Below are 14831 nucleotides of genomic sequence, written 5' to 3'. Positions count from 1 at the left end.
ATTTAGTTTTTATTTTATTTAGTTTTATTTTATATACATAAATATATATATATATACATGTATATATATATAATGTTACTTAAAGTATATAGCTTAAGTGTCAGGAAAATATACTTAAAGTATTAAAAGTAATATAGTATAATATATATATATATATATATAAATATTTGTGGGTTTAGGAATATCTATTTGGGTACGTATGAACATGTGTATGTTTATATGTCTATATAAATGTATATTTATAAGTGTAGATATGGAAATGTATGTGTACATATATACGCTGGTATCCACGGTATATGTAAATTAATCTAATGTACAAACTTGAATACAGCTTTCAACCTAGTTGTTGTATCTCTAACCCCCCCCCCCCCCCCCCCACCACCACCTTTTTATTTATTTATTCATTTTTAATTACATTTTTTTTCTACATTTTTTTTTTATTTTTATTTTTATAATTTCTAATGCTGATGTTGTTTTCTTTTGTGTATGTCTAATTTTGTTTGTTTCTAAGCTCATTACTTAAAAGTTTGTTTATACACTTTTGTAAGTATGAACTGTAAATTGCATATATGAAAACAATCTAGAAAAAACTAAAGTATTAAAAAAAATACAGTATTAAAAGTAAAAGTGTTTAAAGCAGAAAGGTTGCCCCTGTGACTTATTATACTATTATATATTATATCATTAGAATATTATTACTCATACATAAATGTAAAATCAGCATTTTATTGTTGTAGTTGGTTGAGGTGGAGCTAATTTTTCTTATACAGGACTGTAAATAATGATTATTCTCTTTATGGATTAATCTCCAGATTAAAATGAAATGCTTGTTCTGTCCAACCAACAGTCCAAACCTCAAAAGCATTAAAAATAAATTGAAGTTATTACAATGGGCGTAATTAAAAGAGAGAAAATTCTCATATTTGAGAAGCTGGAATCATTAAATGTTTGTCATTTCTGCATGAATAATCTCTTAAATAATTATCATAACAGTTCCAAATCAATTTTCTAACAGTCAATTAATTGATTTATCAGCTAATTGTTCAGCTGTACTTGTATATACTGCTGTGTAGTTTAATATATAAAAATACATCATACTTTATATGTTTTGTATGCTAAAACCTTAACTTGTAAAGTAACTTTAATTGTCAGATAATTATACTGGAGTAAAAAGTACAATATTTGCCTCTAAATAGTGGAGTAGAAGTATAAAGTTGGCTAAAAGAAAATACTCAAGAGAAGCACAAGTATCTCAAATTTGTACTGCACAGTACTTGAGTAAATGTACTAATATAATGATTATTGCTGTTATAAGTATTAGTAGTTTATCATACAATGTTTACATGTGCATTGATAGCATCACTCAAAGGCAGACATGTAACTTACCATTATTTTCATCATCGATTAATCTGTCAATTATTTTTTCAATTATTTGATTTATCATTTAATCATAAAGAAAAAATAGTTTACTTCAAGAAAATCCTCTGGTTTGCTGTCTCCATCTACAGGATATTTGAAGTACTACTGCTGTCATGTGTATTCAGCATGAAAAATGTACTGTAGACTAATGACTTATTGCATTAAAACACTCCCACAATCACATTTGCAAGCATTTATAAAGGTTATATATTTATAAATATTTTCCTTCTTACATATAGATCACACGTCTAAAATTAAATTTGTGGTCAGTGGTGGATGAAGTATTCAGATAATTTATTTAAGTAAAAAATAGTAGTTCGACATCGTAAAAATACTCCATACGAGTCCTGTTTTGAAAATGCTGGTTAAAAGTACAAAAGTATTATGAGTGAAATGTACTTTAAGTATCAAAAGTAAAAGCACTAAATGCAGAAACATGGCCCCTGTGAGTTTTACAGTACTAACCTATATATTATATTGCTGAACTATCATTACTGATGCATTCTAAGTAGCTCATTTGTATCTGTTTATATACTGTTGGGTAGTTTAATTTATAACAATGCATCATATTTGATAAATACAATTTTAATTTGTGAAGAAACTAGTGACTAAAGCTGTGAAATAATGTGGACCCCTGACTGCCTGGAGGCTGTCAACCTCAGCAGGCCATGACTTTGCTGATCTGCACTCTCTATTGTTTTTGTGTTAACTGTAATAAATAGACCTTTTTTTTCACAGCAGACATTTTGACATGTCGCAGTAGGAAAAGCACAGGTGAAACTGATAACATTAACAATGTCTCAGTTCCATTAAAGCTGCAGTGGGTAGAGATGGTGCAAATATGATTTAAAAAAGTTATTTCTATAAAACGGTCACTATATCCTGACAGTAGTGCATGAGACAGGTAATCTGAAAAAAAATCATGTGCCTCTGTGTCCTCCGGTGCTCCTAATGGAATCTGCAAGATATCTCGCGAACTACGATCAAATGAGCAAACTAGAAAGCACTGATCAAATATAAATATTTTTATTAATAGGAAAACTCTCTCTCTGAAATGACCTGTGATTGGCCAAAGTCTCCCGTCACGGGCTAGATTTTTTAAAGCCTGAAAACAGAGCCATGAGGAGGTGCAGAAGTCTAGTTTTCTCTCAGAACACTTGAATAACAATATGCTGAAAGGTTATTATGGATTTTTTGCCCATGATGCCAAAGATATTCTGCCTGCTGCACGTTTAAGTGTCCCAGTAAGATATTCCAGTGAGCCAGCATTCACAATACCAGGGACTCCACTATTTGGACTGCAGCCATCATTAATGTTATTAAATACAGCTGTGCATTTCCTACTGTGACAAGTCAAAATGTGTGCTGTGAAAATGGTCTATTGCGTTGGTTTTTAGCAAAACCCTGTGTGGATTCCCTCCTTGTCACAATCCATGAGTCAGTTTGTGACAAAGTACAATATTTTCCTTGGCCATGTAAAGTAATACATATCTAATAAGTGTCTAAACAAATACAATCATCCTCATCCTACACAAATTCAAGAAACCAGGAAGTGCTTTAGTGTAGCCTAGCTGGTGCCTAAAGTCTATTTTTTGCTGAAATCAAGATTTGACCCATCATTCCCAATGTCAACCACATATATGTCTGCAATATGTATGACTCCCAGATCTCTGACTGTGTGGACACAACCATGAGTAAAAAAAAAGCATGACAGATATCACTGATTTAAAAGTTAATGACGGTTGAAAATAAGATTGGTTCTTGAATGAGCTAATTAAGGAAAGAGTGGATGATGATGATAATGGAGCTATAATTGAGACCAGAAGTTGCAGAGGGGCTTTAGGTGTCAGTATGAATGCGGTTCAGCCTTCGCCTCCTGTTAGGCCTGAAGCTGAAGCAGAGAACCTGTCCTGGTGAGGTTGGCTGATCCGCTGTAGGATTCCTCTCTTGTAGGAATGCTGTTAGATTGTTGAGATGTGTGCGTTGTGTTCAGTGTCACCTGTTGCCTGCCTGGAGAAGCAAAAACCAGCTGCGGCCAGTTCCCAGTTAGGCCAGTTAGAGTGATGTGACAAGAGGTGCTGAGGACGGTCGGTCAGACCAGCAGAGACCAGTTCACTTTGGGGTGACCCCCCCTGCCAGCGCTGTAACAGAGAGGGACCTCCCCCCTGTTGCTGTCTGAGGATCAGCTTTCTGCAGCCGTGACCAAGACACCCTGTACCAACTCTGAGCCCAGCAAGTCCAAATTTAGAAACAGAGACACAGAGACAAACTTGACGTTGTGTCAGTATCTGCTCTCCATGTCCCATTTATCTCATTAACACCCTCTTATTCTGATCTCGTGTTCCTCTATTGCTCATTTCCAGTTTAAGACAATACTTCCTGTTAAACCTTTGGTCTTATCTTGTGACAAAGCCCAGTTTTTTACATACGCATACACACATATACAGTACACATACCCATACATATACACATAAATGGATAAAGAGTTGGTTGTTAAAGGCGATAAAGTAGACTAATATAAACCACATTACATTCTCCTTAAATTATTTTATCAAATCAGCTGAAGTCTGAGACAAAGCCTAGTTTTATCTACCATATGAGTGGTTTACCTATAACTTCTTTTGCTTTTACTGATGGAAGAAATTCATCTTTGCACCTCTCTGTCTTTCTCGGAAGACTCAAGTTGCTCTTTCTATTTCCATTTATTACATAATCACATGATGATATCAATTTGTGCTTATGTAATTCAGTCCCCAACAGGAGAACTGTGATTTATAGCATCTGAACGTCTTGAGTGTATATAAACTGCTGTGATATAGAGCAACCAGCCACTCTGGCTGTAAGTGAGATGCGACAGGAGTTTGGTTGTATATCACAAGCACGAATCTGGGTCTGTGATGGTGTGGACAGGCCCTGTCCCTTCTCAGTTGTGCAGCAGCCACATGAGACAGGACGACAGATACAGAGCCGTCATGTGCTGGAATATCGTCACAACTTTACACGCAAAGTGTTGTTTCCATGACCCATTAACTATACTTAGGTTCAAAAGGATAGCGTGTGCTGCAAATCTCCGGTCATGAAAAAATGAATGTGGGTTGGGTGGTGTTGATTTTTTTCTACATGGTGGCGATCACACACTTACAGTAATTCAGTACATGTATCACACACTCACAGTAATTCAGTACATGTTGCCACCCACTCACAGACTTACTGGTGGTATACATTCCTCCCTCTAATCAGCTGTGACTAATAAAGAGGCCAAGAGAGGAGTTCCTTTGATAAGAAAGTTATTAGGGTCACTTCACAGACCGCGTGGGTACAGGGCAGTGAGCTCAGTCTGACGCCTTCACGTGCCAACAACTTGTTTCCTCAAGACCTGAAGTATTTTGCTAGGCCTACTTGTTGCCTACTTTTCACTGTGTTTTTGTCTCCCCCTTTTGTAGTATGGATTGTAGCTTCTAACCCATTCATTTGGTACCCCTGTCAAATAAGACACCCCTCATAAAGGGTTTATAAACTGTAACTAATGGCTTTATTGATAGTTTATGATCAGTTATAGACCACCGATACCAGCAATTTTCAGGTTGAAGCTTTTCAATTTTAAGTTTTTCAATTTATTGTGAGCTATCAAGTCTGAGATTATTATTACGAGAATAAAGTCATAACTTTACGAGAAAGTTGTAACATTACGAGAATAAAGTCATAACTTTACGAGAAAAAAAGTTTGTAATATTACGAGAATAAAGTCATAACTTTACGAGAAGAAAAGTCGTAATATTATGAGAATAAAGTCATAACTTTACGAGAAAAAAGTCGTAACATTACGAGAATAAAGTCGTAACATTACGAGAATAAAGTCATAACTTTGCGAGAAAAAAGTCGTAACATTACGAAAATAAAGTCATAACTTTACAACAAAAAAGTCGTAATATTACGAGAATAAAGTCATAACTTTATTAGAAAAAAAGTTGTAATATTACAAAAATAAAGTCATTACTTTAGGAGAAAAAAGTCGTAATATTACGAGAATAAAGTCATAACTTTACGAGAAAAAAAAGAAAATAACACGTAAAATTACTACTTTATAATATTATGACTTTATTCTTGAAAACTCTGATTTTTATTTTCCTCAATGTGGCCCTAATATTCGGTCGTACCGTCGTACCATAGACCTACAACAATGATAAATAAAAATGAAATGTAAACAAAAAACACTTATTCATATATATATATATATATATATATGTATTTATATACAGTTGTTATAACAAAGTCTGTTCCCCGTCGAATAGTGTTCCCTCATGTTAAAATGATAGCGCCCCACTGTCGCGATTGGTAATAAATTAAGAGGTATGAATAGCTCACTTTTATACCGTATACATAGTTTTATTTTGTGTATCTATTGTAGCCATGACATTGATCCAGTCAATCAGTATTTAAAGCAACGACCTATGCCAGGGGTCAGCAACCTTCCTCAATGTGGCCCTAATATTCCGTTGTACCATCGTACCATAGACCTACAACAATGATAAATAAAAATGATTTCCATTTTTATAAATCCACAGGGAGCCACTGTAAAGGGGCGAAAGAGCTGCATGTGGCTCTGGAGCCTCAGGTTAGTGACCCCTGACCTTTGCCAACAACAATCACTTTAGGTCACTCATGGTGCGCACGCATCATAATGTCGACATCTCAGAGGGCACTTGAACGCAGCACTGCGGCGTCTCCTACTACGTCGTCGGTCTTTAAACTGAGCAGCCTCACTCTGAGAGTTTAAGGACAAGAGGGGCGTCTCTGCTGCTGGACAGTACACTGCCTTCACTCTCTACCAAACTCTTCTCTCCTCTTTAGTTTTATTTTGACAAAACCTCAGTAAAGTCTTCGTCCAGATGACCGTGACTCAAGACCGGCCGTTGACCTATGCCAAGATGAGAGGGCTTGTGTCATATCTCTCAGGTAAGTTGAGGATATTTTGCAATAGCTTACAAAAACCCTGCAAACAAGAGACAAAATTAAATAAAAAAATAAATAAAAAGAAGAATATGGTATTAAAAGTTGAAGACATAACTTGAAAGTTTGTTTTAATACTTTCATAATTTTATTAAAGCAACGTTATGTCATATTTCTCCGGTAAGTTAAGGATATTTTGCAATAGCTTGTAAAAACCCTGCAAACAAGAGACAAAATAAAAAAGGAAAAAAAAGAAATTAAAGAAGAATATGGTATTAAAAGTTGAAGACATAACTTGAAGGTTTGTTTTAATACTTCCATAACTTTATTAAAGCAACATTATGTCATATTTCTCAGGTAAAGTTAAGGATACTTTCATAACTTTATTAAAGCAAAGTCATTGTCAATGTCATAATTCTCAGGTAAATTGAGGATATCTTGCAATAGCTTACAAAAACCCTGCAAACAAGAGACAAAATTAAATAAAAAAAAAATTAAAAGAAGAATATGGTATTAAAAGTTGAAGACATAACTTGAAAGCTTGTTTTTAATACTTTCATAACTTTATTAAAGCAACCTTATGTCATATTTCTCAGGTAAAGTTAAGTTTACTTTCACAACTTTATTAAAGCGACGTTATGTCATATTTCTCAGGTAAAGTTAAGGATATCTTGCAATAGCTTACAAAAACCCTGCAAACAAGAGACAAAATTAAATAAAAAAAGAAATAAGAAGAAGAATATGGTATTAAAAGTTGAAGGCATAACTTGAAAGTTTGTTTTAATACTTTCATGACTTCATTAAAGCAACGTTATGTCATATTAATGCTAAATACAGCTGTTGAACTGTAACTATGGGACTGGCTGGCTAACCCTCTGCATGTCTTTGCAGCTCTGCTCAAGGGGAAGAAAGTTGGCTTCAGTGACTTCTTACACAAATGTGTTTCCAGTCAGCATTTCTGCCAACAGTAAGTTAGCAGCAAAAATAATGTTTTTCTTAGTTTGTGTTTGTATATATGACAAACCCACATGTAACTACTGTTTTTGACCTCCTGATTGAAGCATGGACACACAGAAGATCCTGAGGAGACAGAGCAGGCTGAGAAGAGAGAAGGAGGAGACAGGCACAGTGGTGAGTACTGATGTTTTTTTTTAAAGACCGTGTTGAGTGTTGACAGGAGGTGAAACTAAATCTGACCTCCTGACCTTGACCTGATGTGTTTTTTCTCTCTCCTCAGACCTCGGTGAACACAGGAACCTCACAGTAAGTCATTTTAAACGCCTGATTCCAAGAAATAAGTCATGACAGAAAAAAAGGTTCTGCTGTTTTTACTTCACATTACAGAGCAACTCTTTCTATCTGTTGAGTAAAACTTATAGGATACAATTATACCATTATAAATAGTTTACACCCTATTCAAGATTCAAGAATCAAGATTCACTTTATTGTCATTTCACTGAGTATTTGCATACACAGAAGGAAACTAAATATTGTTTCTCCCAGCTCCCGTCAGGGCATTAAAAAGGATAGAACAAATAAGTATTAGAATTAACAATACCTAAAAATAACAATAAAAAAATTAAATAAAATAAGTAAACGTTTCAGACACTATTTCACTCAATTTGCAGTCGTGTTTGCAAACAGAAAAAAGTGCATTTATGTCCATAGTAAAGTGCTGTTTGCATTACTGTTCCAAAAATTGTCTTTGACAGGTGACTAGCTTTAAAAACTGTTTCTGTATTACAATGATTAATAATGCTTCATTGGTAAGAAATAAGTTGTCACAATTAAAAATGCAATATGTAGTTAGTTTAAAAAAATAAATAATAATTTATGACTTGAGGATGTGACTAGAAGGTAGGGGGTTATCCCCTAATGATTCCCAACCTTTTGGGCTTGTGACCCCTCATCACAGGTTATATGGCCTTAGTCTCAGATTGTTTTACTTGAATTATTTTTACAGCCTTTAACAGTAATTTCACCCCAAATAATACAATCCCTTGCTTTGGAAACCACTGTCCTAAGTCAGGGACATTTACCAATGACAGGGTTCCTTTACTTAAATGTGTGGTCACAACTTTGCAACCCAAAACAATATTTTTATTCGTGCATTATAGCAGCCTATTAACTGATTTGTGCAGTATGAATAAATCATTTATTAACCACAAATTAAGTAATTAGCACTAAATGGTTTAGGAATATGCCTAACAACACATATCTGACAGTTTTCTTCCGTCGTGTTAATCAGGATGAAACCGTCAGATTTCGACTACCTCAAAGTTATCGGCAAAGGAAGCTTTGGAAAGGTAGGATTTTTTTGATTTCTGTAAATTTTTGTATTTGTGTTTGTGGGATTTTTGTTGGGACATAAAATGACACAGCTCAAACTTGCACAGGTACTGCTGGCAAGACATAGAAAACATGGAGGCGTCTATGCTGTCAAAGTGCTGCAGAAACAGATGATTATCAAGAGGAAAGAGGTAAACTATCTATCTATCTATCTATCTATCTATCTATCTATCTATCTATCTATCTATTTACTTACTGTATCTGTTGTGTGTCTGTAGCAGAGGCATGTGATGGTTGAGAGAAGCGTGCTGCTGAAGGGACTACAACATCCATTCCTGGTGGGGCTCCACTTTTCTTTCCAGACACTAAACACGCTCTACTTCGTCCTGGACTACGTTAATGGCGGGGAGGTATGTCTATAAAAATTACCTCTCTCTGTCAACTGTCTGGTTACAGAAAAAAACAGGGGAATGACTGTGAGTCTCCCTTTGCCCACAACCATTCAAAAGTTCAAAACAATGCTATTTTTGTATCATATATAGAGTAAAATATACAAATCTTTAGCATAAAAACATCAGAAATAGCTACACTTACAGTTTAGTTTTAGAGATGTCACCACTCATCTGTTTGTCCTCAGCTTTTCTACCACCTTCAGAGAGAGGGGTCATTCCCTGAACCCAGGGCTGCTTTCTACGCTGCAGAGATGGCCATGGCGCTGGGCTACCTCCACTCTCTTGACATTGTTTACAGGTACACACACAGAAATAGACAAACCATTGCAAAGTCACTCATCCAAGTTTTTCTTGGCTCACTGCTTGCTTACTTTCTTTGCTCATGTTTGATTTAAACATGTTCCACATGTTTAATTGATTCATGCAGGGAAATCCCAACTTTCACTTTGATAAGAGAGCTCTGCATAGAAAATGTTATCACTAAAAAACACCATGTCCTGCAATACCACATTAAAAAATAAACAGTACAGGAAAGTGAGGTGAAACTAGAGGAAATTGAAACAAAAACAACAGCAGGATCAGTTGAAATAAGATTTTGCAGGAATCCGTAGACAAAACCAACACTTTTGTTCCACCTGTTTGTCTGCCAGAGACCTCAAACCAGAGAACATCCTGCTGGACAGCGACGGTCATGTGATGCTGACTGACTTTGGGCTTTGTAAAGAAGGGGTGGCCATAGGTGGGACTATGCACACGTTCTGTGGGACTCCAGAGTACCTCGCCCCAGAGGTGCTACAAGGCCACCCGTACAATCCAGCAGTGGACTGGTGGGGCCTCGGCACTGTGCTCTTTGAGATGCTCTATGGACTGGTGAGTGCTGCATGTGAAACCATCTTTTCATCATATCACCTTCTTCATGCATCGTCACCTTACTCCATCTCCCTGTCCTTTCTCTCAGCCTCCATTTTACAGCCGTAGCAAAGCAGAGATGTTTGAGAACATACTTCACGCTCCACTGCAGGTGCGTAGTGGGGGGTCTCAAGTGACCCGCTCACTCTTAGAGGGATTGCTGGAAAGAGATGTTGCCAAACGCTTAGGCGGGAGCAGTGACCTGGTAAGTGCACACAAAAGAAAACACAGACAGACAAGCGATGATGCACATACAAACACATAACCGCAGAGGATGTAATGTCAATGTGTCTCCAGGTGGAGCTGCAGGAGCATCCTTTCTTTGCATCCATCAACTGGGACGACCTCCTGGCCAGAAAAGTCCGACCCCCGTTCATCCCAAATGTGGTAGGAGTGATTCAGAAATGAATGGAGAACAGTTTTTTTTGTTAAATCAATGCACAGTGTACCTGAGTGTGTGGTTATTCCTCTCTCTTCTCCAGTCGGGCCCCTGTGACGTCAGCTACATCGACATCGAGTTCACGCTACAACCTGTCCCTGCCTCTGTGAATGAGCGGTGTCAGGCGGGCAGCGGGACCAGCGAGGCCTTCCCAGGATTCTCCTTCATGAACCCAGTGGAGGAATTGGCAGCAGAGCCGGTTTCATAACAACGCCAAATCCTCTGGGAGCATGTTTGTTCAAATATTTATTTTTTTATGTTATAAATTATTAAAACAAAGTCTATTTTTAAACACTTAAGCAAAAAGTTTCTTACACTAACACCCCATGTTTCATTAGTTACTAAATTACAGTATATTTTTACGTTATTTAAGCATCAGTTCATAATGTGAAATAGGCTGGTCACTATTTCACAAGTCTTTGCTACCTTAATGTGTAAAATGATGGAAGAATAAACACTCAATCTGTAGCAGCTTTATTTTTTAACACTTTACATTTATATTTTTAATATATACTATTGCAACTTTCCCGTTCTGCTTTTACATTCACAGCTTACAAAGGTACTGATACTTCACAGGGTGCCTTAAAATCCTGCATAGTAACAGAGACATTGTGCATCACAAGCAAAATACATAAAACATCTCCTTGTGACATTTACATAAAAACAAGAGGATGCCAGTTTGTTGGCAACCCTTAAACACAAATTGTACCCAGTTCTGACCTGATGTGTGATGGTGAGGAGTCTTTTTTTAGTGCCGAACACAAAAAGCCCATCATTGTGGAGAATCTAATGGGTGTCCCCTGGACGAGAGCATCTGGTCCGATCCGTTCTACCTCACTTCACAAGACTGTTTATGAAACAGCTCATACACAGAGTAGCTTCCTGTCTGTCAGTAGATGCTGAAGGAGGCGTAGCTCTGATCACTCTGGCAGGTGAAGTAAGCTATCAGCTGACCGTTGCAGATCATGAGAAACAAGCCACTACCTATGGAACAACAAAAGCATCAAAAAGAATTGAGCTCATAAAGTTAAATGCAATAACTACCAGATAAGATGCCAGTGATGTTTGTTTTACCTAAAGCCAGCCACCACTGCCACACCATGGGAAACTCCAACATCACTGCAACACGGAAACAAAACGTGCAATTACACAACGCATTCTGCAATTTGTGTGTGTGTTCATATATCGCTAGATTTCCCCTCACCTAGACTGGTGATCATTACATGCAGAATTGTGACGGTGAGGGCGTAGTCCCACACCCGCCTCCTCACCACTGCAGCAAACAAAAGGCCACTGCAAAAGTAGGTGAGCTCCAAGGACAGGAGGTTCACTGATGAAGATCAACATAGCAAAAAAAAAATACAGGAAGTTAAAAAAAAGTCCACGCTCATCATCATATTGACTGCATTTAATTTAATGTGCTCACCCAAGTATTTGGAGTTGGATTCAGCAGGTTCGGTCTTAAAGTCAAAGGGAATCAGTCCGTCAAAGTGATCCAACCTAAATGAGAAGTGGGTTAAATAAGAGGGAAAACTAGTGGCCGTTTTCACAGCAGCCATTTTGATATGCAATTGCAGGGTAAACACAGTTGTAATTGATCAAATTAATTATAGTCCCGTTGTTTTTAGTGTCACAGACATTCCAGTTTGGCAGCATGCACAATATACCAGGGCCAATAATTTACCCTGCAATGACATGTCAAAATGGCTGCTGTGAAAAGGGCAATTGCAAGAGTGCAAGAGTGTGTTAAACCACTGTAAAGTGTAAACATATCTCAGTTCTTATATTGTCTACCTGTCAACAGGTAAAGGGAAGCCACAGATAGGTCACATGATGTGAATAAAGTAACTACTGTAAATCTCACCTCTACATAACCCACTATAGGGCCCTAGTCAAAAATTAAAGGTCCCATATCGTGCTCATTTTCAGGTTCATACTTGTATTTTGTGTTTCTACTAGAACATGTCTACATGCTTTAATGTTAAAAAAACACATTATTTTCCTTGTACTGTCTGCCTGAATATACCTGTATTTACCCTCTGTCTGAAACACTCCGTGTCAGTGCATTTCAATGGAATTGCAACGGAATTGCGTTACTAGGCAACAGTTTGGGTCCATGTTTACTTCCTGTCAGCTGATGTCATTAACATACACTGCAACAGGAAATAAACCGGGACACATTTAGAATGTTTACGTTTAAAACCGTGTAATGGTCTAAATATTGTATATTTGTTTCATCACAAATAGACAGAAATCCTAACGGCTTGTTTCAAATGTGCAATTTCTGAATACGGGCTGTGTGTATTTCTCCGTATATTGAGCGTTTTGATAGTTTAACAGTATTTATATAGAACTTAAACCTGCTTTATAATATAAAAGACCTGAAAATCTCACTTTTTACAATACGGGACCTTTAAGCTGTTTGGCCCCTACTGTCCCTCCTGATTTCTATGCACCGTGTATGTATCCCACAACTTCCAAATACAAACTGCAGACTACACATGGCATCATATTCGCCTATAGAACCAGTATACATACTTACTGCCAGCCCTAGTTTAGTTTGCTACTGTATGTGTTATCTTTTTTTTTAATGAAAAAACACACTTATATTTAAGAATATTAAGATGAGATAAGATAAGATATTAGCAGTGAAATTTGCAGTGTACAGCAGCAAAGGGGATAGTGCAAAAAACAAGATGCATCAGCTAACACAGTAAAAAAAAAAGAGCTAAACAAAGTGTAACAAAATATGAACCATTTAAATCGAAGGAAGTATGAAAATAGGAGCAGTATATACAGTATTGACAATAAACAGACTATAAACAATATTGCACCATTTAAATATTCACCATTTAAGGACAAAATTAACTAAAAGAAATAAAGTTCTTGCAGTATTTACAGGAGAGGTTGGTAATGATGCGTTCAGGGGCTGGTTTGCTAGTGCGCATGCGTGTGGTAAAGATCCTCACCTGAAGGCACCGAAGCACACACTCCCAATCATGTAGAAAAGAGAGTAAAATATGACCAGACATAGCAGCAGATTGAAGAGCACGGTCTGTGGGATTGAGACAGGATCTATCACAATACAGAAATGTGTCTAGTAGGCAACACCTCATATTTTCCATGCAAACACGTGAACTGGAGCTGGAGCTCTGCAGCAGTATTGTTATAGGCTACAGGGCTGCAGTGGGAGGCAGACAGCGACTCTATCTGCTGCAAAATCTGACTACAGTTATAATCTGTATATCACAAAAAAATAGATAACGTCGCACATGATCCTTACAGTCAATCCCGATTGACAGACACAGTTCAGAGACACATTGTACACATATTACCTTCGAGTCGACCGCTTTGCGTTTGAATGCCATCTCATGGTTCGTATTTGATGTTTTTATATTATAAAATATTCCTGTCTGCAGCTCGATGCACGACCCCGTTAATCCCCCCTAGAAAACTGGACTTCTCCTGCCATCTAGCGACAAACACCAGACACATATAAACCAGCCGCCGCTTCAACAACACACAGCCGAGCTCTGAACTCATCTCACCTCCTCTCAGGGCGGCCCTTTTTTGACTGAAATAAAGACTTTTATATCAGCTAGCAACTGAATACACAACCGTGGACACTATAGCGATTTTCTTTTTAAAGACGGGAGTGTATTTCATCAAAAATTATGGCTAAAACGGCCCAGCAGCTTTTATTATACCGGAGGAGCAACCATAGCCGCCCTTCTGTGGGAGGGAGTGAATACTGCAGGATATAGCTGGAGATGATCATCTGGACTATTAGCGACTCAACTAATACTTCTAATCAATCCAAACATTAAACATTAACCATACATTCACAGTCCGATACACTGCCTTCTTGGAGGTTGAATTTCAGACATAAATGTAACCCTTATCGTATTAAAATAAGCGTCATTACTCAATATGACTCCATTCAACGTTACTGGTTCATACATAGCCCTCATTCAAAACCAACCGACATTAACTGTAGATATGTTCTTAGAACATATCTACAGTTAATGTCGGTTGGTTTAAAACCAGTACTCTTCTGTAGCAACGTATTTTTGGTCGTTTTTTTTGTCAAATAATGTCACTTCGGGTGATTTTACAGGCCTACGTATTATTTAATCCTACAGTAAACACCAGCGTAGGCTATACTAACTGATTATTGCCTGTATGTACACAAATTAGCCGTTTGACCACCGTTAGAGGGGTTTGTTAACATCAGTTAGAGGGGTTAGTTAACATCAGTTAGAGGAGTTAGTTAACAGCAGTTAGAGGGATTAGTCAACAACCAGTTTGACCACCGTTAGAGGGGTTTGTTAACAGCAGTTAGAGGGATTCGTTAACAGCAGTTAGAGGGGTTA

The 14831-nt window shown here is 37.2% G+C and overlaps 2 protein-coding genes across 3 annotated transcripts; one reads left to right on the top strand and one right to left on the bottom strand.

Annotated features, from left to right (window-relative positions):
- The first annotated feature begins 6141 nt into the window (after positions 1 to 6141).
- Positions 6142 to 10752, top strand: sgk2b (serum/glucocorticoid regulated kinase 2b). Its single transcript, XM_074653717.1, has 12 exons — positions 6142 to 6375; positions 7261 to 7336; positions 7431 to 7500; positions 7607 to 7632; positions 8618 to 8675; positions 8766 to 8849; positions 8937 to 9068; positions 9296 to 9408; positions 9761 to 9980; positions 10069 to 10224; positions 10317 to 10406; positions 10502 to 10752. Exons 1-12 carry the CDS (start codon positions 6309 to 6311, stop codon positions 10664 to 10666), a joined length of 1257 nt encoding a protein of 418 aa, XP_074509818.1. The 5' UTR covers positions 6142 to 6308; the 3' UTR covers positions 10667 to 10752.
- Positions 10753 to 10916: 164 nt separating this feature from the next.
- On the bottom strand, positions 10917 to 14123 carry LOC141779073 (putative transmembrane protein 244). 2 transcript variants are annotated; one of them, XM_074653718.1, is made up of 6 exons: positions 13794 to 14112; positions 13428 to 13513; positions 11885 to 11958; positions 11663 to 11788; positions 11533 to 11577; positions 10917 to 11442 (listed from the first exon to the last, which is right to left on the bottom strand). In XM_074653718.1, exons 1-6 carry the CDS (start codon positions 13824 to 13826, stop codon positions 11348 to 11350), a joined length of 459 nt encoding a protein of 152 aa, XP_074509819.1. In that variant the 5' UTR covers positions 13827 to 14112; the 3' UTR covers positions 10917 to 11347. The 2 variants fall into 2 exon arrangements, with proteins under 2 accessions (XP_074509819.1, XP_074509820.1); XM_074653719.1 differs by lacking the exon at positions 13428 to 13513 and having other exon boundaries at positions 13794 to 14123.
- Between the last annotated feature and the right edge of the window lie 708 nt (positions 14124 to 14831).

This window comes from Sebastes fasciatus, chromosome 12 (genome assembly GCF_043250625.1).
Source record: "Sebastes fasciatus isolate fSebFas1 chromosome 12, fSebFas1.pri, whole genome shotgun sequence".
NCBI classification, from domain to species: Eukaryota; Metazoa; Chordata; class Actinopteri; order Perciformes; family Sebastidae; genus Sebastes; species Sebastes fasciatus.
Note: the sequence above shows the minus strand (reverse complement) of the source record. Positions and strands in the feature narration are given on the sequence as shown.